General features: G+C 39.8%; 1 protein-coding gene across 1 annotated transcript in view; it reads right to left on the bottom strand.

Annotated features, from left to right (window-relative positions):
* PAPSS2 (3'-phosphoadenosine 5'-phosphosulfate synthase 2) overlaps positions 1-23,630 on the bottom strand; it is a 28,684-nt gene extending 5,054 nt beyond the window's left edge. The window contains exons 1-10 of the mRNA XM_006831433.1: positions 23,595-23,630; positions 21,675-21,792; positions 16,847-17,082; positions 16,063-16,201; positions 14,753-14,871; positions 14,518-14,631; positions 12,420-12,531; positions 10,690-10,704; positions 7,165-7,370; positions 1,603-1,738 (exon numbers count right to left, since the gene is read on the bottom strand). Of these exons, the coding sequence (XP_006831496.1) occupies positions 1,603-1,738; positions 7,165-7,370; positions 10,690-10,704; positions 12,420-12,531; positions 14,518-14,631; positions 14,753-14,871; positions 16,063-16,201; positions 16,847-17,082; positions 21,675-21,792; positions 23,595-23,630 (1,231 nt within the window). The remainder of the gene's footprint in view (positions 1-1,602; positions 1,739-7,164; positions 7,371-10,689; positions 10,705-12,419; positions 12,532-14,517; positions 14,632-14,752; positions 14,872-16,062; positions 16,202-16,846; positions 17,083-21,674; positions 21,793-23,594) is intronic.
* Positions 23,631-24,856: the final 1,226 nt, after the last annotated feature.

The raw sequence follows: 24,856 nt of genomic DNA, 5'->3' as shown, positions 1-24,856 counted from the left end.
TTCTTCTAGTTGAGCTCTGATCATCTAGTCATTGATGCCAGGTCAAGTGAGCATTATCTGCAAGTGTGGGTGTTCTTAGCATATGTTCTCTCTTCTTATCAGCTGGACACTTCATTCTCCACTCTAGTCCTCTGTGGCTATGTCACTGACTCTGGGCTCAACCCACTTGCTTTTGATGATGAAACTGAAATATACATGTGAGGCATGAGAAGTGGGGCTATCCAAAGGCAACAACTGAAACCTGTTCAGACAGGGAGGAAGCATTGAAGGGAGACTGACTCAGAAATGAAAATATTTGTTGCCAGGACTTTTCTGGCAAATGACGGCTTAGGCAGGGGTCAGTAGGGGTCTTCTTGTACCTAGATCCACTCTCACTGCCCAGGTGGAGAATAAAGAGGAAGAAACATTTTCTGGAGTCTGTGCAAGGGTTTAACAGTCCACAGATGGGAAAAAGATTTCACCTTCATTTCAAAGGTATTGCACGTAGTGATGGACTCCTATCTCTGTAAGATCAGCACTGGACTGTGAACCACAAGGTCAGCGGTTCAAGCCCACCAACTGCTCTGATGGAGAAAAATGAGTCAGAACTGACTTGACGGTAATCAACTTTAACCAAATTTAGTATATATTCATTATAGTAAACTTGGAAAATGCAGAAAAGCCTGATAGAAATGAAAGTCACCCATTTTATTTATCTTATTTTACTTTAACTTTTTATCGTGAATTTACAAAGCAGATCATGAGTTTTACAGTCAACAAATCATATACTTCATTTCATTACAATGACTGCTTTCCCCTTCAGGTCCCATAATTAACAGTACTTCTCTCTATTCACTCTTTGACTCTTCGTGCATTCCTTCCTGTGTCTTCCGCTACCTTGGCCACGATAGTTTTTTTTTTAACATGTAAATATATGAATACACACATATATCAACATGAGGAAACCTTAGCAGAAAGAGGTTAAATGAAAAACCACCCATTTTAAATCACCATTGTTATTTTTTTCCCTCTTTTTCAAAATGTATAGAGTAAAAAGTGAAAATATTGCCTTCCCTTGGGCCCAGCTCGATTCTCACAGGGTAGCCCGTGCATTTTGCAATTTGCTGCACAAGCTGCCTGTCTTTTCTGCTTCTATACATGGAAGTAGGCTGGGATTTTAAATTTTATTACTATATTTTGTTAGGTGTTCCAAATAATATTATTTTGAAACTTGCTTTTGTACTTAATAAACATACTTTGCGTATCTTTCTGTGCCAGTGCATATTGCAAACTTCTGTGTAGTATTTAATACATAGGTTTAATACATAGTATTTAATACATGTTGCTAAGTGCCGTCAGGTCAGTTCTAACCCATAGTGACCCTGTGTAGGGTTTCCGAGAAGCACCTGGTGAGCTTGAACCACCAACCTTGCCGTTCAAACTGACCTTGCAATTCAGTGCATTAATCCAGAGCGTCACACCAGACATAAAATAGATGTTTTCAGTTTAAGTATAAAAATGTTGGTTTCGCATATTTTTAATTCTTTAAGTATAAAGCATGTTTAAAAGTGTTCTGAGGGTGGTAAGGAGTGTTAACCAAAGTGCAAGAGCCAGGCTACATACCAGCATTCACTTCTTTACATTTCTGTTTGAGTTCTAGAGGCGTTAGACGATATTGGTCCAGCCCATCGTTCCACTTTATTCTCTCCAGCACATGAAGGTCTCCACCAACCAGCCAATCACCACTTTCCATCACCATCTAGAATGAACATTGGTAAAGTTGGTCATGGTTAATATGAATTTCTATTTTATCTAAACATTTTTCTACTTCTTCTGCATCAATCTTGGGCTGTTGTTGAAGACACTAAACATTCTACAATGTACAAGACAGTCCCACAATATATAATTATCTGGTCCAAAACATCAAGAGTGCTGAGGTTGCAAAAGCCTGGACTAAGTAGAAAGAGGTTGGCTGTACAAGAGATGTGGCTGTGTTATTATGGCTGCATCTCTGGGACCAGTGCTCAGACAAATTACTGAGCAAGAATATTGTCATATATCCATACTTATATCTCCTTGGAGTCCTGGTGTGGCATTGTGGACTGATAATGGCAAAGTTGGTGGTTCGAACTTGCCAGACACTCCTTGGAAACTCTACGCAGGGTCGTTTTGAGTTGGAACGAACTCTACAGCACTTAACAACAACAATGTTTATGGAAGGAAAGCGTCAGGTCTTTCTTTCATGGAGCCCTCAACCTTTCAGTTAGCAGCCAAGTACATAAACATCTGATCCACCAGCACTCCTTTTTTGTTTAGAATTAGGAGACAGATACAACCCCTGTGAGTACAGTAACTCAGTTTGGACACTAGGGGTCTACCTATATTGTTCTCTTGATTGGTAAAGGCACATTGAACCAACTTGGTTTACAACTCAGCTTAAAAAATATACTTGTTTGGAGAGTAATTCTGAAACTGTAAGGAACCCGAAGACCATGGTGGGCTAAATGCTCTCACTCTCAGAGGAGAAGGCAGTCCTATGAAGGTGAGACAGCAAGTTCAAGTGAACACAGCTGTCTTATCAAACCTAGGACTCCTGGAACCAGGCTCTTCTTCCCACTGCACCACTTCTCTAAGTAGTCATCTCTGGGCTGCCTTCTGTGCATTACCTTGACAGGGATCTTTCACCATCTTCCACTGTCAGCATTGCTTATGTACCTGGCCCTGTGCTTGCTGCTGGGGATTTGATAGGAATCAAGACAAATGTGGTCCTCGACCTCATGGTTGGTAGTCCAAGTGGTTTGACAGAAGAGTAAATTAGTACAAATTCCATAGGAAGATGTGATAAGTAGGACAAGGGCAAAGTGTTCTGGGAGTACAAAGAAGGGCACTTCCCCAGCCAGGCTTATGGGACATGGTCTAAGAGCTAATCTCTTAAAGGAAGTAAAGGTATATATAAGGTGAGGAGGCCTAGCTGGGAGGAACAATGTCCAGGTTGAGGAAGTAGCAAGCGTATGACACCTGGAATTACTAGGAGAATACAAGGGAACTAAAAAAAGTTCATGGAAAATGGAATTAAAAGATAATGGAGCTTTTTTCATGAACTTTTTGAAGCCCACTTGTATGTTGGATAATGGTGGTGAGTGGGTACGAGGTACGAAGTAAGATGAAGTCACATTTTTACAGAGGTTCCCCAATAAAGATTGAACACTCTAGCTGCAGAGTGGAGAATAGTTTGGAAGGGAGTAAGGCTAGAGGCAGAGTCCTGGTGTGGTGCTGCAGGATAATGCCGTGGATTGCAAGCTTGGCTTGAATCACAAGATCAGTGGTTCAAACTCACTAGCTGCCCCTCTGAAACTCTATACAGGGTGGGTCTCTGACTTGAAACTGACTCGACGGCACTTAACAACAACAAGGCTAGAGACAGGGAACATATGAAACGGCGTCATCCAGGAAAAGTTAGATTAGAAAAGAAGTAAAAAACTCAAGTGATATCTAGGAGGCAGAATTGGTAACTGAATGAATGCAAGGAAAAAAGAAGTAAGGACAGCATCCAGGTTTTAGATGTGGGCCACTGTGAGAAGATGGAGGAGCTACACCAGGACTGGGAACAAGGTGGATGAGTTGAGTGTGAGATGCTTGCAGGATAAATCCAGGAGGAACCATACAGGAAGCAGCTAGATATACTCCAAGTAATCATCGAACACAATGGCTCATAGCTTTAGCAGCACATTAGCATCACCAGATAGCTTTAAAACCCCCAGTGCCCAGACCCAACCCGAAACTAATTGAATCAGGATCTGTTGGGGTGAGAGTCAGTCACCGAACATCTTTAGAGCCTCCTAGGTGATTCCATTGATTTAACAGGCCCTGGAGCCTTCACTGTGGAGCCAAGGGATAAGAAAGCTCTCATTCCTGTCCCTCTTCATTGAAAGTCATACTCTGTTCTCTTGGTTTCTTCATCTGTAAAATGACAATAATGATTCTTAGCTACTTCACAAGAGTATTCTGAGAAATAATTACTATTTGGAGAAGCTTTGAGAGCCATGGATGAAAGGTAGCCAGCTTCTCCAAGCATTATTTTTACAAGTTTCACCTGCTCCTCCTCCTCATGATTTCCTATGCGATCAGGTCACATCATTCCAGTTAGTTACTGGAAAGAGAGGACTAGGATGCCTGAAATAAAGAGTCAATGGCAGCGTCAGCCAGGAGCTATGTCATAGAGGCTGACCAGTTCCTTGGGACTCTCATAATTTTCCATAGAATGCCACAAGGAAACACAAAAAGGCTCATGATTTATTTTTAAAGGCATGGGTTTTTTTTGGAAACATTCACTTTTCAGGATTATTGTTTCCAAGGTGCTGAAAAAATTATAATGAAAAGATTTTGTTTCCCAATAAAACCTATGTTTCATGCGTCTGGTAAACAGGCCTCCCACAATCCAAATGTAGTGCTTTCATGGCAGTGGGGCTCACTGGGAACTGTTATAGAGTTCTCGCATGACCTAATGGTCCAATCACAGATGGTTATAGAGGTTATAGCGTTCTCTCATGACCTAATGGTCCAATCACAGACAACCACGCTCTCCTGGGCTTCTAAGAAATGCTGAGTTCTGACTATTAACACACATTGCAAGACAATGAAAAGAAATAGTTGCTTAAAAGTTTCCTCTTATTTTTTTCTTTTCTTTTTCCCTTTTCTTTTTTTGTGCTAATCATATGTTATGTGAAAACTACCTGGTGTGGATCATTAGCATTGGACTGCCAATTGTGAGGTCAGCAGTTCAAACCCACCAGCCGCTCCTCAGAAACTTTATACAGGGATGCTATGAGTTGAAACTGACTTCATGGCACTAACAACAGATCTAATAATGGAAGTGTTTCCTGGCATAATGAAAGGCCATTATTCTTTGGGGCACTGAGTAAAGATAAGATTCCAAACAGATATGATTACCATCAGGAAAAGAATGAAACAAAGGCATAATTATACCCAGAACACAATGTTCCTTGAACACCTCTGTGTCTAGCAATTTTTAAGCCTCTGAGAAAAACTGTTCTGATAAGTTTGATCTGGTTATACTTTGTGATTAAAGATGATTATGTGCAGGGTACATTGTCTAACACTTGGAAAAATGGTTTTGCTTGACCGCTGGTCTCTTGTGCTCAGATAAAGAAAGTCCAGCGGTCACTAACAGGGGCCTTAAAAAGGCCCTTCCTACATTGGAACATTTCACAACTGAAAAAGCAAAACACATCTTTGCCCAAAAGTTTCTGATGAGGTTTACTCAAATACCCAGTTTGCAGACTGACAGGACTAGAAGTTGTTGTTATTAAGAGAAGATTCCAGCTCATAGTACCCCTATGAGCTGAGGAGCAGGTGGTGGGTTTGAACCATTAACCTCGTAGTTTGCAATCCAGTGCTTTCTGTACAGCACCACACCAGAAGACCAGGGCTAGAAAAGACCTGAGTTATTTTGAGTATGGCCACTTCTTTTTTATGTGAGGCATTGGTGGCTCAGTGGTAGAATTCTTGCCTTCTGTGTTGAAGACCCAAGTTCGATTCCCAGCCAGATCTTTTCATGCACAGCCACTACCATTGGCCAGTGGAGGCTTGTGTGTTGCTATGTTGCTGAACAGCTTTCAGTGGGGCTTCCAGACTAGGATGAAGTGGGAAGAAAGTCCTGTTCCACTTTTGAAAATCAGCCAATGAAAAGCCTAGGAATTACAATGGTCCTGTCTGTAGCCAATTGGGCAGCATTTTGTTCAACTATGTATGGGGTTACTATGAGTCAAGGCAACCTGCTGGCAGCTAGCAATGGTTAACATAAATGAAGAAACAGGCCTGGAGAGGAGATGCACTTTGTTGAATAACTAGGTTCTTAGTCTCCTGGGCTCAATGCCCATGAACTTTCTGCTAGTTATTCCAACTGAGGAATTTGACAAGTCATATTAGTAATATAAGCCTTGCTTTCTTTCAAGCCTCACCCTCCCTATCCTAATACCCTAATCTTGAGTGTGCTATGGTTTTTGCTATCAGTGCCACGTATTTGGAAATGAACCACACCCAGTAATTTCATAATATCCCTTGCACGCACACAATTAGCAGTTGTCAAGAAATATGAACAGTTTTCATTTATTTTGCCTTTGGCAGACCCTAGATGTGCCTAATAAGATGAATATTCTTTTCAATCTTAAAAATATTCACTGAAAATTTTACAATTAAAAAAAAAAAAAATCACCAAAGATCTGGCATGTTCCCTTTGGAAACTCTGCCCCTATGTGTTTACAGAAAGGATATTGACCCCTAATTGAAGTCCTGGAGTCCTGGTGTGGCGCTGTTGGGTAATGCACCAGAGTACAAAGCCATTTGAACTGTAAGATCGGCAGTTCATTCTCACCAGCTGCTCCTTGGAAACCCTATACAGGGTCGTTATGGGTTGGAACCGACTCAAAGGCACTTAACAACAACAATTGGAATCCTGGTGTGACACTGTGGGTTAATGCGCTGCACTGCAAAGTCGTTTGAACCAGAAGGTTGGCAGTTCAAGCTCACCAGAGCTCCTCAGAAACTCTATACAGGGTCACTATGGGTCGTAACTGATTCGACGGTACTTAACAACAACAATAAATGGCCATGGTACTGTAGGGTAACACTGGACTGTTAACCATAAGGTCAGTGGGTCAAACTCACCAGCTGCTCCTTGGAAACCCTCACAGGGTCTCTATGAGTCAACTGCCCAGCACATAACAACAACAACCACAACACAATAGCCATGGACTTTGAATTCTCTTCTCATTGACTGAGCATGGAGAAACTGATTTGTATGAAGAAACTGATTTTTCTATGACATTTTCAAGATGTACAAGGTTGCAAGCTCTAACTTTGTTTTTGTATAAAGCTACTTCTGTGAGTATATCAAATTTACTACTTGGGCCCTGTACTGGGGTACGATGCTAAATTATCTCCCTGGTCGACTTGTCTCCAGTTAGCTAGGCAATGAGCTGTTAAAGAATCAGAGGACTTAGATCCATTCTCAAGCAGAAAGACATTGCTTTGCTCTTTTCCAAAAAGATTTCCCAAGATAAAGCCTGCAAACCCTCCCTTAGAAATGCATTTTTCATCTAATCCTACTTATTCTAAGACCTTGAAATGGATCAAGAAAACGCTTCCAAAGATTTTGCAACTTACTTTGATATGGGGATGTTTTGCACATGTTGTCCCCCACACACGAGAGCAACGTTCTTCTTTTCTATGTTCATAGAATTCAGGATCTCGTAAGATAGCCACCCTTCGTCCACCATGCACCAGTGCAAGCTCCTTGCACCCATCCAGGCGTTTCTTATCATCCGTGGAGACGGGCAGCACAATGGGAACACTCATGTTGATCACTCCATCTGTGGAAAGAGCCATGTGATGAATGAACACAGGAGACAAGATTTGTCATCCTTTAAATTTGGACAGTGTCCCTCCTAAAAATATCCTTCCAAAGGCATAAGACCTAAGCCTGGCATTGTTTGTAAGTTGCACCAGTTTCTCCAGAATCTGGGATGAGAAGTCCTTGAGAGTCTTCTCAGTGTAGGAGATGGGGCTGTTGTGAAAAGTGGGTTGAGGTCTTTGGGGACCAGGAAGGGTGTCTCTTCTAAATTTCCCTTGATTCTGAACTCAATACACTAGGGAGCTTAATGTCTTTAAAAACCCAATCACACAAAATAAAGTTTGGTAAAATAAACCAAACCAAAACATCAGCTTCTACTGTTTCTTGAAAATTAACCTTTTTAACAATGTTGGGCAAGTCTCTTATTTCATTATTTGTTTAAGCTCTGTCTATACCAACATACTAAATTAAAAAAAAAAATAAAAAATTTAAGACAATGAACATAATGGGACCAATTCTAAGCAGTCCTTCTAATGTGGTTTGTTCACTGGGATCCAAGGTCAGGGTAACATTTAAACATCTTTAAAGTGACTGGTAGCCTGACTTCTCATGGAATACTAAATTATGTTATGACGGAGAACCGCCAGCAAAAAAGTGGACAGCTGAAACAACATGAAGTTCACTTAGTAAAATACATGAGCTTTCTTTGAAGAATGACCACTCCTCGCCTTGCTGTTGAGTCTCATACTTTAAAAGCAATTTAAATAAACTGATATTCTGGTGTCTCAGTGTACCATACAACAAATTAAAAGTTGTTGTATTTGGAATGTGTGTTCAGAGAAGTTACATCTATAGCAGCAATAAATGTGAAAGGGCAGCTTGACTGCAAGGAAGAGACAAGGGAAACTATTCCAAAAACCAGATAGGAACTAAAGCAAGAATCACGAAGCAGTGTGTCCTTTAGAGTAGGGACCAGTCATTCCATAGGATCTTCCAGTCCAGAGGACACTGTGAAAGTCCAACCTAATGACTGATGATATTCTTAACGATGACCCAGCCACTGAAAAAAGTTGGCTTGCATATAATAAATTCCTTGTGGTTGTTTTAATAAGACATTTTTTTGGAGAATATTTTTTAAATGTTTCCAGAAAAATGGTTAAAAGGTATAGTTGATTTTTAGCTGGAAGCTCAAGAGGATAAATTTTGATCCCCTGAAAATATCACATTTCTTAATGAGTCTAGAGAATGTAAGGTCCCCCCACCCCCTTTATAGCAGTGTCATAACATTCTTACATAGATGTCAATTTCTTATTTGTACTTACAAGTGAGAAAATGGGGCCATGGTTAAGTATCTAACACAAATGAACATTAGGAGCAATTTGGGGAGAATTTCCAAGTTTATGACTCATTAGGTGAAGTAAGGATGGCATATGAAAACATTCAACTCCAGAGGAAACAAATACAGTTAATGATGGATTTGAGAAAATGCACCATAGAACAGTGAAATAATTTCAATGCATCTTTCAAAAGCAAACATTTAGACAACACTGGTAGAGTTAAAGTTCTAAGTTCTATTTCTGTGGGGCATAATAAACTCCTTAGAATCTATGAAACTCAAATTCTCCAGGCATATCAGTTGGCACTTTTTAAACATTCTCCATTAAGTTACTAGCACGTAAAGAACGCCACAGGATATAGGCAGCAACTACAGGCAACAAAGAAATATCGTCTATCATAAAATCCTACAACCTGCTCTACTTTATAAGCCAAAAGTAGGATACTGCACACCGAAAGCAATGTTTTAATGAGCTTTTTCATTCAATTAAAGTTCATGGACAGTAAGAATAGCCTATGCCCTATGCAGCACACAGTAAGCTAAAAGACAGGTGGTGGTGGCTGTGTGCCGTGGAGTCAGTTCTGACTCATAGCGACCCTGCACAGGGTTTCCGAGGCTGTAAATCTTTATGGGAGCAGAAACCCTCATCTTTCTCCTGTGGAACAGCTGGTTGTTTTGAACTGCTGACCTTGCGGTTCGTAGCCCGATTCGTAACCGCTATGCTACTAGAGCTCCTTTCCTCCCATTACTACCTGTATCATTCCACTTCTCTGAGCTCACTTTCTTCACTTGAAAAACGGGACAATGAGTAATATGTGTCTCCTTGGGTTGTGGTGTCCCTGGGTAATGTAAATGGTTAATGGGCTCGGATGCCAACTAAAGAAAGGGTTGGAGGTTCAAGTCCCCTAGAAGCACCGGAAAGAAAGAGCTATGTCCCAAAAATCATCCATTGAAAACCCTGTGGAGCACAGTTCTACTCTGATGTACATGGGGATACCATGAGTCAGAATTTCCTCAGGTGCTGGGAGGATGCATCCGGCAAAGTTCTATATTATTGTAATTGACTTATTTTGCTCAGCATGTCTTCAAGTTCCATCCATACTGTAGTATGTATCAATACTTTATTGATACATGATATAATGAGTAGTATTCAGTATGTACCACATTTTGTTTATCCATTCATCTACTGATGGGCATTTAAGCGGTTTCCACCTTTTGACTATAGTGCTGCAGCGAACACTGGTATACGAGTTTGTTTTCAAGCCTGTTGGGAATATTCTTTTGAGTGGGATTGCTGGGTTATAGGGTAATTCTGTTTTTAGTTTTTTTTTTTGAGGGATAAAGTAGGCTTTTTAATGAAGGAAAACCAATAATGATAATAATACCAAAGATTAATGGTATCCTCAGAATTTTACCTTTTCATCCTGGTACAATGCAGAATTTTACAGTCACTGCATGTACGTGTTTATTCCCAGTTCTACAGTTATCGATCACAACCGCTTAAAATTAAATTCATGCATAATCACACATTGCAAAAAAATGAAGTACAATTATACACAATCCAACCAGGTGTATCTACTTTAAATTGCAAATAAAATTGATTTATGCTTAATCAATTAAAATTTTTTATAAACTCAATAGGGAAAAAAATTCCAAATTTGTGAAATGGATCTCAACTCACTGGAAGTGGTTAGTGGAAAGGATCATACATTTTAGAAACCTCAGGAATATAATATGCAAAAATAATTTCGAAGCCAGTTTACTTTTCTTCAGTCAGATACAACATAAACAACAGATGCATCTGATCCAGATGTTTCCTGTTATTTGGAATCCGATCAACAGAAAAACTATAGTATCCTAACTGGTTGGATTATGAATCGACACCAATTCCCACTAGTTAATTTAGAGTGTTTTTAGTTATGTTCTTAACCATTTCTAATTAATGTGACATAGCTAATTATAATAATAATAGAGCTGCTTGGAAAGTTGTTAAAGTACATACCAGGAAGGACCACGCCTAGAGAAATACAAACACAGTTAAGAAACATGTTTTCAGCTCTCTACCAAAATAATCTTAAAGTACAAATTCCTACTATGAAACTTCATACACACAACATATAAATATATCGAACTCTTTGTTACGGCTATTTTAAAAAGTAGAGGCCCTATGTCAGTAAAAACCTGGTGAAATAAAAATACCTTGGCTATTGTTCAGTATAGGCCAGAAACATGGTTCGGAAGATTGTTGTTGTTGGTGGGTACATGCCGTGGCGTCGGTTCTGATTCATAGCAACCCTGTATATGGTTTCTAAGGCTGTAAATTTTTATGGGTGCAGAAAGCCTCATCTTTCTCCCTTAGAGCAGCTGGTAAAATCGAACTGTTGATCTTGAGGTAAGCAGCCCAGTTCATAATCCATGAAGCTATGTGGGCTCCTTCAATTTTTAAATAATTATGTCAATTGTTGTTGTTATGTGCCGTGGAGTCGGTTCCGACTCATAGTGATACTGTACAGGGTTTCCGAGGCTGTAAATCTTTATGGGAGCAGAAAGCCTCATCTTTCTCCTGCAGAACGTCTGGTAGTTTTGAACTGCTGACCTTGCGGTTTACAGCCCAATTCGTAACCACTACGCTACCAGAGCTCCAATTATGTCAATAGCCTCTCCAATTTCAGCAAGAGGTTGTCCCTTGCAAACATGTGATGTTATGACCACTGTCAAATGATTTCCAAAGCAGGATTTAGGAGAAGGTATAGAAGCAACTCCATGACACGTAACCACCACTACCACCACCATAGAAGCAAAATACTCTGGAATATGTATGCATTCCAGAATAGTTACATAACTCTTTTTGTGAGGATCACATGAAAGATGTCTGAGGCAATGCTGTACACACAGTGAAGGACTGGGTAGATATGGCTTGTTATTATTTCTAAACCACAAGTCAGATAAGAGCTATTATGGAATGCTCTTGAATTGGAGAAACTGAAGTCTCAAGTTGTGGGACACAGTATCAATGACAGCAGTAGAATATGGGAAGAGGGCCCATTCTTATCAGTCTCTGAATTCTGATTCTGGCTTTATGCCCTGTTTTCCAGGCATGGGCACAAAGTCAAAACACAAACATCTTTTCCAAGATAGAACATCTGATTTTTCTTCCTAAAAAGTTGGAGCCCTGCTCAGTATTACAAATTCAGTATGACTCCACTACTACTCATATGTTCCCCAAAGTCCTGAAACAGACAGATGCCATTTGATAGCTTCAGGAAGTTCTAGGAAGGAAATGATCATAAAAGAGTCCTTCAATTTTCTAGAGAGCACAGGCTTTCGACCTTGACCAGGTCAGTAGGAGGAGTCCCGGATGTACTGAGCTCTTCAATCCTGACTGCCCCAGGATAAATTCTGGTTGACACCAAGAATGCTGCCTTAGGAACATCAGGGAGAGCAAAGGGCAAGTGGAGGTGAAACAGACTTAAACTTGGTTGTGTCTGCAAGAAAAGCCATAATTTCTCAGATCTCTAAAGTTCAAATAATCTATAATCCTTTGAGAATAACTAAAAAATTCCAAAAATGGAGGCTTATGTATCATAGAATTGGATACACCATAAATGATGCACATGTTTTCGCTGTAAGATTTGTGAACCATATGTTCACATTCCCTGTGTCTATGCACATGCCTAGCACAGACTGTTTTGTTTTCCATTAATAATAAAGAGTAAGAAACAAAAGTCATACCATCTAGCAGGGTGTCAAAGTGTAGAACCTGCAAGTACTCCTTCTCCCGCATGAAACCTTTCAGGGGAGTGGCCCAGCCTTCACTCAAAACTTGGACCCACTGGAGATCCAGCTGCAAAGCAGGAAAAACAGGTGAATATTTCTATAAGTCCTGCCTGTCAGCCACCTGGCCGGGGGTGGTCCTTTCTCAATCAACTGATAGGAGAATACGGGCAGAGTTCTCTCTGTGTTAAGTGTTCTCGGTTACACTGACTCATGATCCAAAGGCCAAATAGGTGAGAGTCTAGAATCTTCCTAGGGAAGAGTGGTAAAAAGATTTAAAATTGAGATGAATTGTTTGGACACTTTAGGCTATACCTAACCCTTGCAACTGAGTTGAAAATTCATTGTTCTTTTGTTGTTGTTTTTTAAATGAAAAATTCCGGTTTTGGGCATATTCTTTTCATTAACCATACTGGTTACTTGACTGAATTGGGGGTGTGGGGGGTTGCCTTTAAGATTGTTGTTATTAAGTGCCATCGAGTTGGTTCTGACTCAAAGTGACCCTTATATAGGGTTTCCAAGGCTTTTAAATGTTCGCAGGAACTGAAAGCTTCATCTTTCTCCCCTGGAACGGCTGGTGGGCTCAAACTATGAAACTTGTAGTTTTCAGTCCAGAGCTTATTGCATGGATCCACCATGCTCTAAGCATGGTACTGAAAATCCTGGAAGCTCTGGCCCCTGGAGTCCATACATGGACCTCTGTCTCCTCCCGCTCCCCATCTGGGGACTCATTTACACTTGTGGTTTCAGGCCTGTGTGTACTCCATTTACTCCCCACCTGCAAACTCCTATTCATCCTTAAAAACCCAGCATGTGGCTCACTACTCTGAAGGCTTTCCTGTTGTCTCTATAACCAAGGGAATTCATCACTAGATTTTTGGTAGTTTTTCGGTACCTTATAGACTACTGTTTTCCTAGTGGAGCTATCACACTACACTCACCACCTTGCAGTTATAAGTTTACCCATCTGACTGGAACACTGGGACAATCAGGATTTATTTTACAGAGTCAGGGGGTGTACAGAGTCTGTTTATAAATATCCCATGACTTATTAGAGTATGGAGTCCTCAAAAGCTGAAGCAGGAGCCTATTTACTCTGCCTTTTGTAAAACACTCCAAGGTTTTAGTGAATAATGAAAAGATATTAACAAAGACATGATCACTTTGTAAGGATTGACTAACATTAATCTATAAAAAGGCCAGAGTATGTATAGAGCAGTTGTCTCACATATGAGGGGGCTGCCAAAATTTCATGGAAATATTCTACTATCTTTTCATTTCATTTTCCCCATGAACTTTTGGAAGTCCCCTCATCTTCCAGGTAGTAAAATCAATGCAACCAAGCTACATCTCTCTCCTCTCAGACTGGACTCTCCTTGATGAGGTAGAGTAGAAAAAGATTACGGCATTCATATCACTTTAGATCAGGGTTACATTGTGTTTACTTCAGATTCCTTCTCAATTGCCTAGAAGCACTTGTATCCTGGACAAACTGTATTATCAGCTGCTACAATAAATCACTGCTTTCTGATGCCTGCACTTTGGCATCACCAAAGGTATAAGGACATTTATGTAAAACTGTTCAATGTAAAAGCAAATTTCTTTCCCAATCTGCCTCTACACATGGCATTGACCGGCTGCAATGTTGCAACACTTTATGAGAAATTTGAATGGAGAAAAGGTTTTGTAAAAAAGTAAAAGTGAAGTGTTTTCCTTACAGACATTACATTTTCCTTGTCCACACCGTCTTTGTTATTAAGGATAATTGTACATGCATTGAATACACCAAACCAAACCAGCTGTTGTCTAGTGCATTCTAACTCATAGCAATCCCATGTCAGAGTACAACTGTATTTCATAGAGTTTTCAATGGCTGATTTTTTGGAAGCACACAAGCAGGCTTTTCTTCTGTGTCATCTTTGGGTGGACTCAAACTTCCTACCTTTTGGCTAGCACCTGAGAGCATTAACTGCACCACCCAGGAACCCCACAATGGATTGTAGAGATCAATAATTAGCTGAATCCACCTTTAGCCAGTCAGTCTGTAGCTTTTTACCTTAGTAATGGGTAACGAAGGGAGACTCTCAGCCTCAGCTCGAACTTGGTTCAGTTTGTTTTCCGGCACAAAGAGTTCACGGATGCCTTTGATTGTAGTATGGGGTACAATGTTCTGAAATGAAGTACGAATGGTAACAATTTGAAATGAGAACTAGATAAAGAAGGCTTTAATAAAGAATCTCTCATCACTTTATTAAATTAGAAAGAAAAATGAGAAAGACAACCCCACGCACCTGCTCCTCCAGGAGTTCCACTACTTGCTTAACACAGTCACTCACTGAGGACACACTGGTTTTAAGCACACACTCTGGAGTTTCGGGTTTCTCATAATCAGCATCAATACCAGTAAACCCTGCAATGTACAAGCAGAAAACACATCTGCACAGACAGAACAACCCCTTTGTTCTTCACTGAGGATTAAAATTTTTTTGTACAAAACATTTGCTTTGTTTCTTTTGTTGGGGAGATGTTTTGGATAATCCATTCAAGAATGGTCACTTAGTCCAACGAGTTGTTGAGTGCCTTTTAATTGATTCTGACCTCATGTGATGAGTAGAACTGCCCATAAGATTTTCTTGGCTGTAATCTTTACAGAGGCAGATTGCTAAGGATTTTCTCCCGTGGAGTGGCTGGGTGAGCTCAAACTGCTAATCTTCTGGTTAGCAGCCAAGTGCTTAACTGTTAGTGCCACTAGAGATCCTTCGGTCCAAGTTTATGTTCTTTACAAGTGCTGTAGGATAAGCACTGGGCTGCTAACTGCAAGGTTAGTGGTTCAGACCCACCAGCCACTCCTTGGAAACCCCTATACAGCATTGCACGAGTTAGAACCAACTTGATGGTGCATAGCAACAATATCCTTTACATACTCACAGAAACACTGTTGGCACATTTTGAGGCCATATTTCCAGGTCAGACATCGATCGAGCACATGTGGCAAGAATGGGGACCTAGGTCAAACTGTCCTAAGTGGTTTCAGTAGAGTGGCCCATCTTGCTTTGAGAGACACATTAAGGCAAAGCTCAGAATAATCTTTTTAACCAATAAACCTTAACACATGTTGAAGAAATCTGTTAAACTGAGGATTCAGTATAAAATTTTCTAAATTAGAAAAGGTCTAGCAGCAGTCCTTGACCTCTAGCTAGAGATAAGAACTTATACAGCAGTGCTTTCAATATGGGAAGCCCCCCACATGATTAAGAAAATCTGGTTAGCTAAGTCTAAATCCAAGCTGATTAGAATCGAAAAGGACGACAAGAAGGAAAAACTCTGAAATACCCCCAAACACACACTCACATTTCGGTTCTCTGAACTTTTATTGTTTATGGCCGAGAAGGTGATCGTTCTTTAAAAATAACAACCCACCTTTTAATGAGTCCATGGACATACTGAAAACATCATGATTGACTAAAACGGCATGTATGTCGTATGCAATCTTGGAAAACAGCTTTTGAAACTTTTATACAATTTTGGATAACACCATTTGAAACTTCAAACAAATTTCTGGGTACAGGAGAAGGAAAAGTGACTGGAGAAGGGGCTGTACCTTTAATCTCTCCAGCTCGGGCCCGTTTGTAGAGGCCTTTCACATCTCTGCTTTCACAAATGTTTAGAGGCGCATCTACAAATATCTCAAAGAAAGGCAGTCCTGCTGATTCATGAATTTTGCGGGCATTCTCACGATCCTGGAAAAGAAATGTTTAGAATGTAAGAAGACATCTCACAGGAAATTCTTCAGCACAAACTGCTGTGTGCCCTGGTATTCAGTAGCCTTAGGATAACACTTGAGTTTTTTGCTTTGCAGAGGCCAGGGGTTCCTAGTCCTTCATAGAAAGTTCTTGTAAACACAGCTCTCTTGGAGCATTATACTCAAAGAATGTGTTCAAAGCATGGAAATTGTAGCTCACAGACATTTCCTGTTTTAAAATAAGAAGAGCGACACTCTGCCTCAGTGACTTCAACTTGAAAACACACAAAACCTGACGCTTTGGCAGTGAGTTGTTCTTTTCTTTCTAGAACATCTGAAACAGTCTGCTTCTACAGATAACTGGTACTACAGAGCTGTTGCGTGGTTCTTGTTGAACATGTTATTTCTTTCAACTCTAGCCAAAATGCTCTTTATAATTGTAATGTGAAGAGGTTTGTGCTCAGGCATCTGGGAATGAAGGCTCTCTCTTTACATAACCAATATGAAACAGAGGAAATGAGGGAGCAACTGAGAAAAGGAAGAAACAGTGGGGGAAATGGAGAGGATAATATTCCTTTGTGCCTTCCCCTCCTCTCGCCTCACGCAGTGTGTGGGAATTCTGGGCAGTGCCAAGTCATTTTACCTTCGTGAAAGGAGAAATGAAGCTGGTGATGCAAACCAGACCAGCGTCTGCAAACAGCTTGGCCACCTCGGCAATTCGGCGGATATTTTCTTCTCTGTCCCCAGGAGAGAATCCGAGGTTTTTGTTCAGGCCGTGGCGAACGTTGTCCCCATCCAAGGAGTAACAAGGGATGGCATGGGAGACGAGGTATTCTTCCAGAGCAAAACTTATCGTTGTTTTTCCCGCCCCGGAGAGACCTGTTCAGAACAGGCAAGATAGACTGACATTGTCTCTGTGTAAGATGAGAAAACTGTGGCCTGACCCAGCACTTGCAAGTGCAAATAATCCTTTATTTGTTGTTGCTTTTAGTTGCCATCTAGTTGATTCCTGCTCATAGGGAACCTGTGTCTGCAGAGTGAAACCAACCTACTCCACAGGGTTTCCAAGGCCATGATCTTTCAGAAGCAATCGCCAGGACTATCTCCTGACATGTCACTGGGTGGATTCAAACTATCTATGTTTAGGGTAGTAGCTGAGCGTTTAACATTTAAACCACCCACAGACTGCTCTGCACACATGGGGTCCCTCTGAGTCAGAATCAATTCGATAGCAACTAGTAAAAACAATCTCTCATTAGTTAAATCAAAACCAGTGATACCAGAAAAAGCATAATTGACTACAAGCCAATTACTTGCATCTCTTTCCAATTTTGAAAAAAATGATTTTGTCTCCTTTTAGGATGATAGTCTTTCAAAGTGAGTGGGGGAATCATTAAATAGGGAGACCTATGATCTTCGGTGTGTTCTGTTTTGCCTGCCATGTTTGTTTGTTTGTTTTGTTTTTAATTTTTAAAAAACTAGTGTGCGTGTTAAATATAAAAGTAACAAGATTTTTGCCATGTCAATATATTATTATTATTATTTTTAATGTTTTATTGTGAATTATGTGATAGTTTACATGGGAGAACATTAGTTTTACATTCATCCTATCGTATATTGTTTCATAGCTATGGTTATAATCCCTTCCATGCATCCAACCAAAGGGTATACACTACAAGCCTACCCACTGGCCATCAGCACATAGCCCCTCTCCCTCTCTGGGTCTAAAGTCCCCAGCTGCTCCATCTCTCCACGTCATCGTCTCGCATGTCAATATTTTTATGTGTGTAATTGAGTGACATTATTTACATCCATCGTGCTGTTCAACCATCACCACCATCCATTTCCCATGTTTTCCATCACTCTTCTTAATAGAAGCTCAGTGTCCCCTAACCAATGAGTTCCTGCAGTGTTTTAAAAACTAAAAAGCTGTGCATAAGAATGTAGATTCTGAATTTCTCTTGGAAAATTATATTCTCTGCTGACAATGGTTTCATATGCTCTCAGTTAGAGTAGAAGGGGACAGACAGCCCCCGTGGACTGGTAGGACCACTTCCCTTGTGTTTCCCATCAGTAACAATTTCACAACAGAGTCCACATTCTGTCCTTTGGCTTACAATGACTCTCAAAAGATGAAGCCAGAGAGCTACCCTGAGCTCGGCTGTAAGACCTGTAAAGCTGCCACACAGTCTCAGATATTTAGAGCCTTTACATGAGAATACAGTTGTCAAGTGCCTTTCTTCATGGCTTCATAGTAAAATGACTGAGAACATACTTTATAATTTCTATATGAGAGAGAAAGCCAAATGACTTTAGAGCTCAAAAACTGGAATTATGCTGGAATACTAGCACTCTAAAAGTTGTCCTCATGATCTCTGAATCTGAAGAATATTTCATCATGCAAAGTCACTGTCAAGACAGCACCGAGGATGGGAATGGAAATGGTAGAGAGAAAGAAAAAAAGCCAAGAGGTGAATACAGAGAAGATAGCAAGGAGAAAAGAGAAGAAAGTTGGGAAAAATAAAACAAAGGCAGGGATGAAGGATAAAGAGGCAAGGAGACTGGGTGGGTGGGTGGTGTGGTGTGGAAGGTGATTTGCAAGAGGAAAACATATAGTTCCTGTATTTGCTGTTGTGCTTTAAAGCCAGGCTCTTGGTCTTGACAGAGCATCATTCCAGAAAAGGCTACGCAAAGAATGTGTCTTCAGGCAGTTTTTGCTAACAACACCCTTTTACACATTGTTAATCATATGTTTATGTTACTGAATCTCATTTCAATAAAAAATTAGGTGATTTCTAAGAGAATTTATGTCAAATTGTGCTAGAGGAGTGCTGGGACTTCTGAGTCCTGTGGGATAATGCACTGTGGGATAATGCACTGGACCACCAGGTTGGTTTGAGCCACAGGTTGACAGTTCAAATTCACCAGCCGCTCCTCAGAAATCCTATACAGGGTCGCTATGGGTCAGAACCGACTCGATGGCACTTAGCAATAACAACAAGGATGCTCTTTGGCATCAGAAAATGAGAGAGAAACAGTCTTTTTCTTCAATTTTCAAGAAACTAAATGCTAAACCACAGAAACTATTAAACTGGATTGTTTGGCAAGCTTGTTTGAATACAATAAAAGGGATCTTCAAAAAGTTCTTAGGAAAAATGCATTATCCGTCAATTCCATTTCTCTACGAACTTTTTGCAGTTTCCTCATACATTGGGGTAACATTAATCACATTTACTGAGAACTTTATTTTGGGCCAGGCACTGTGCTAAGTGCATTTATGTTTTATATCATTTAGTCCTAAGGAGCCCTGGTGGTGCAGTAAGCTAGGCATTGGGCTGCTAATCACAAGGTCAGCAGTTCAAACCCACCAGCTGCTCTATGGAAGAAAGATGAAGTTGTCTGCTCCCATAAGGATTTTATAGTCTTAGAAACCCTATACAGGGTTGCTATGAGTCAGAACCGAGTCTCTGGCAGTGGTTCTTTTTGATTTTCATTTAGTCCTGTGAAACAGGTAATATCTTCATTCTTATTTTGCAAATAAGGAAACTGAGGCTTAGAGTGGTTTACTGGCTTGTCCAAAGTCACCCAGTTCATGTAGGCGGAACTGGTACCCTAATCTAAGACTCTGGCCTGCCTACCTGTGTAACATAAGAATGAAAAAATAAAAATGTAGTAAAATAAAATTGGAAAAGATGATCTTGTTGAAATTTTTTTAACAGTAAGTAAAAACAGCCGGTTATTTTCTCTTTTCCCAGTTCTCTTGTTCTTTACGAGGGTGTTCCTCCTCACTAGAGAAAATGCAGTCTGTATGTATGTGCCAATACAAAGCTGTTTCCATCAGCAAACGTCTCATGAAGGTAAACACATACCAAGATGGAAGCTTCTAGAATACATCTGTGTTTTACCTACTGCTACAAATCACATCTCTCAGAGTGAGTTGGGGGTAAACATTTTAACAACAGTGACTGGCGAACACTGTCTCTTTGAATGTCATAGGCTGCTTCTCTTTCTGGCTGGACAAAGTTGTTTTGATGCACACACCCAGGGATGAATGAAACCAGAAAGCCAAAGGCTTAGTACCACAGATGCAAAGTCTACGGAGGAGTCTATGAATTGTGCCCACCCCACAAAATATGTGTTGGAATCCTAATCTTGATACCTTTGGATGTAATACTGTTTAGAAATCAGGGTTTCTTATGTTAATGAGGACATACCAGTGTAGGATGTACCCTAAATTTATAAAAAAGAGCAGATTAGATACAGAGGCAGGCACACACTGGGGAGCCATGCCACGGAAGGTTCATCTATAAGCCAAGGAACCAGGGGATGCTTACAGCTCCTGACAGGGTAGGAGTTGACACTTTAGACAATAATTTGGACTTTTAGCTCCCAGATGGAAAAAATAAATTTCTGTTCTTTCAAATCACACATTTGTGTTATTTGTGTCAGAGCAGCACCAGGTAATGAAGACAGAGGGACAGAGAGTAACAGAAAAAGAAAAGGGAAAAAGATAAGAGGAATGAGGTTGGTTTGTGTAGGAAAGGGAATGACTTAGAATAGCGAAAAAAGTTGCAGGGCAGGTCCCTGCCTGCCACATTCTTTAGAATTATCTTCAGGTTTGAAGATACCTAATTTATCTTCAGAGCAGCATTGGTGAACAGTGACACATAAACCGATTGCATAACTAGGTAAACATTTATTTGCATCTGTGCTCATTTCCATTTGAAATGTCCTGTCTATGAAATGAACTTGATTTTTCCCTTTTGAGTTCAAACTGTGTCAGACTCACATTCCCAGGGAACAACTTCCTCCACTTTGTACTTAGAATATAAAGAAGTCTTAGGTTCTAATTCCAGTTCTTTTGCTATGCTTTAGATTTGGCAATCAGGTGGCTATAACAAAACAGATTCCTTTGGTCACCTCAGTGGCAGCAAGTTATCTCTGTATACCTAAGGAAATTACCAGCCAAACAGAACTATTAATTTTCCTTCTTGTATAGATTCTGATGTTTTTAACACTAAGCGAAATAGTTCCCTAGAATGTTAATTTCAGAAAACAAAAAAGAGTATCTCCAAACATCCAAAACTTCATGGTCAAACAAATAAATACTCAGTGCCATATTCGGAAAGTCCCATTATTAAGTGCCAATAAATGTGATAAGGCAGGAACATGAAATCTAGGGAATTCCTTAGAGCAACAAGAAATGTCACAATCAACTTGTCCCATCCAATCATACCAAAGAGCAATAACTGGGCTAGACATTCTGTGCCTTATTTCTAACTGCTGGCAGAGTCAGGTCTAAAACACAGACCTAACTAAATCTAAGGAGGGACTTTCTACTCCAGGCTTCAGCTTCATTTTAATGTAAAAATAAAACATGTACTTTCTTTAGAATGCATGACTTATATCACATAGAAACTTTCAACTTAAAAAAAAAAAAAAAGATCTATGCCTATAAAGACATATCATACCTGTTAGCCACACAGTGCATCCTCGGAATCCACCCTTTGTTCCTACCACCTGTCCTCGCTTATTCCTGCTCACGTGGTGGGCCTGGTAGACCACGTTAGTGGATTTCTGCTGGTTCTCCTACAAAATAAGACAAGACAAATTACGATATTGGATTAATAAAATGCAAATTTAGTGGAGCAATATAAATACATTTTAGCCTTTGAAAATTGCAAATTGATAGATGTAACAGCTTATATGGAAGACATTTTTTAAAAGGATGCCGTGTGCTTGTCTTTCCTTGTACATTTGTTTTCCATTTCTGCAGACTACCTAAGGATGCTGTCTACATGTATGTGTTTTTCATAGTTGTGAGAATGTGCCCCAACTTTATGCATTCTGCATCTTTCATTTAATGCTATTCCTAAGGAGTTTTGTTTTAAATAGTAATTTAAAATTATTATACAAGTCGTTGGTTGATATAAAACAACTTACTAAAATACTATAAAACTATAATTCCATAACACATCAATGATCTTTTCTAAATGAAACCCTGTTTCTATAATTGGTTTGCAGGGTAACATGTATTAATTGTAATTTAGTAGCAGACATTGTTCTTAGAGTTGCAACCATGATCTTTCCGAAAACATAATTCAAATTAGATAACTTTTGATATTATGTAATAGTTTCCACCATTCATCTGTGAGTTTGTCCTTGAATTTTAAAGTCCATGGTACAAAGAATGTAGTTTACTTTCAGAGGATTTGTTCACTCAGGGAAAGCACCGTCAGCATATCTCATAGACTAACTTAACTTGTCCACATTTATAAATCCCATTATCCATAGAAACAGGGAGAGGCTCAGATTACAGGGGCAGAAGATTAAAGTCAGTAATACTTTTTCCCTTCCACCAAGACATCGGCGATGCCAAACTACTAGTTCTAGAGTGGAGGATACGGGGCACTGTACTACTTAAAAAGAACTAATCTCTGTGTACACTCTCCCAAGAATCAGCGTATGACTCAACCTTGTGGTCCAGTGCATTATCCTGCAGCGCCACACCAGGACTCCTCATTGTTAATGAATGTCATCCAATTCAAGAATATTGTACCTAGTCCAAAAGTCAGTTCATCTGTTCACTCATACGTTATTGCAATAAATGTTTATTGAATTCCTGCTACTTGACAGGAATCATCCGAGGTTAAATACAGCATTAAAGAGTGCAGAGTCCTTGGCATCAGTTTTGGGGCAAGAGACAAACAAAGATCAACTATCTGGAATCCCACTCCCTTGGGGAAGAGGAGAGTTTCACACATAGATCTGACAAAGGATTAGTGTGTATAGTATATGAAGGTAGACAAGGAATACCTGCAACTCAGTAAGGGAAAGATTTTTTTTTTTAATGAAAAAACAGTTGTAGAGTCACATCACAAAGGGAGTTATAAAACAATCAGTACGCACATAAAGAAATGCTTCATGTCATTTAATGAGAGAAATGTAAATTAAATCCAAAATGAGCCTCCTCTGTTAACACAAGGGCAGCAAGGGTGTGCTCTGATACGTTGATGTTCGAGGTATAAAGTCATACAACCATCTGGGGGATAAAAAGCCTGACAATTTCCTATAAAAGTAGCCTTCTGATGTAGCCATTCTAGTTATAGCTGGTTACCCAAGAGCAATGAAAATGGTTTTTCACAGAAAGATTTATACGACAATGTTCTGAACTTCATTTGGTCCCAAACTAGAAACCATCAAGTGTTCATCAGTAGGAAAGTAGATAAAACAAAAACAAAACCTATACAATGCTCGTATGTAATACTCCACAGCACTAAAAAGGGAGCAGACTACAAATACACACCACATGGATGCATCTGACAGACATTTTGCAGAGTTAAAAAAAAAGCCTTACACTAAAAAAATACATACTGTATGAATCTACTTACCCAAAGTCCCAGAAGAGGCAAAGCTAATTTAGTCATTTAAGTTAGGGCAGCAGTTGGCTCTGGGACAAAGACAGTGTTTATTCTATGTCTTGGGCAGGTGTTTGCATTTGTTGGAACTCACTGAATGTACACTTAAGTGAGGCATTTCATTATATTTAAATGTTACCACATACAAAAAAGGAGTCATGAAACACACCCACATGTACCAAGTAACCCAAAAAGAACAGACACAAGGGAACTTCCAAACGTTTGTGGAAATTTTTCATTATCTTTTGATTCTACTTTTCCATGACCTTTTTGAAATCCTCTTTTTTAATAAGAGTTCAGATGGTAGAATTATGTTGTTCAACATTGCTGCATTTATTAAATTTAAGGGACCGCTGCCCATCTCTGCACACAAACACCCAAAAGATGGCTTTTTCTCTCTTTCGGCAATTCCTTTTCCATACAGGCAGAATTCCAAAATAAACTCCAGACTCTGGGTATCTTCTGTGGGAACTGCATTAACCAATCTTGTTAATTGCCTCTCTTAGACAATGTTGGCTTTAAAAAATAGTTCAGAGGTCACCAGAAGGAACTCCTCAAAATAATACTTAATATTTAATCTCTGAACTTTGGTCTTTAGTCTTGTTGTTGTTAAGTGCTGTTGAGTTGGTTCCAACTCATAGTGACCCTGAATAGAGTTTCCAAGGCTTTAAATCTTTGTGGGAGCAGATTTCTCCTGCAGAGAGCCTGGTAGATTTGAACCCCTGACCTTGTGGTTTGCAGTTCAGTGCTTATCATACAGAGCAACCACGCCCCCTTGATCTTTATTTATATTCTGACTCACAGCGATCCTATATAGGATTTCCATGGAGTGGCTAGTGAATTTGAACCAACGACTTTGTGGTTCAAACTGACCTTGTGGTCCAGTGCTTTATGGCACAGTACCACACCAAATGTTTATTACGGGTTTTGTACAGCTTTTCTTTCACTACAACAATGCTTAAACAAGCAAATAAAATATTTTCAGATGACAGGGTACTGAGCGTTTTGTTTTGTTTTTGCTCATTATTTCAAATTCACCCTTGATTTCCAGCAAATGTAAACAAAACACATGCAGTTGTTTTGAAGGATATTTGAACTGCAAAGGGATAGATAGCCAAATATCTTTCTTGCTGAAACCCTTAAACTCTTCGAAATAGCACAAGCTGTTCAAAGCTTTAGAAAGACAGTGGATGTCAGAAAGATGATATGCTATAAAAAAACAAAACACATGTTAT

This window comes from Chrysochloris asiatica, unplaced genomic scaffold (assembly GCF_000296735.1).
Source record: "Chrysochloris asiatica unplaced genomic scaffold, ChrAsi1.0 scaffold00003, whole genome shotgun sequence".
NCBI classification, from domain to species: domain Eukaryota; kingdom Metazoa; phylum Chordata; class Mammalia; order Afrosoricida; family Chrysochloridae; genus Chrysochloris; species Chrysochloris asiatica.
Note: the sequence above shows the minus strand (reverse complement) of the source record. Positions and strands in the feature narration are given on the sequence as shown.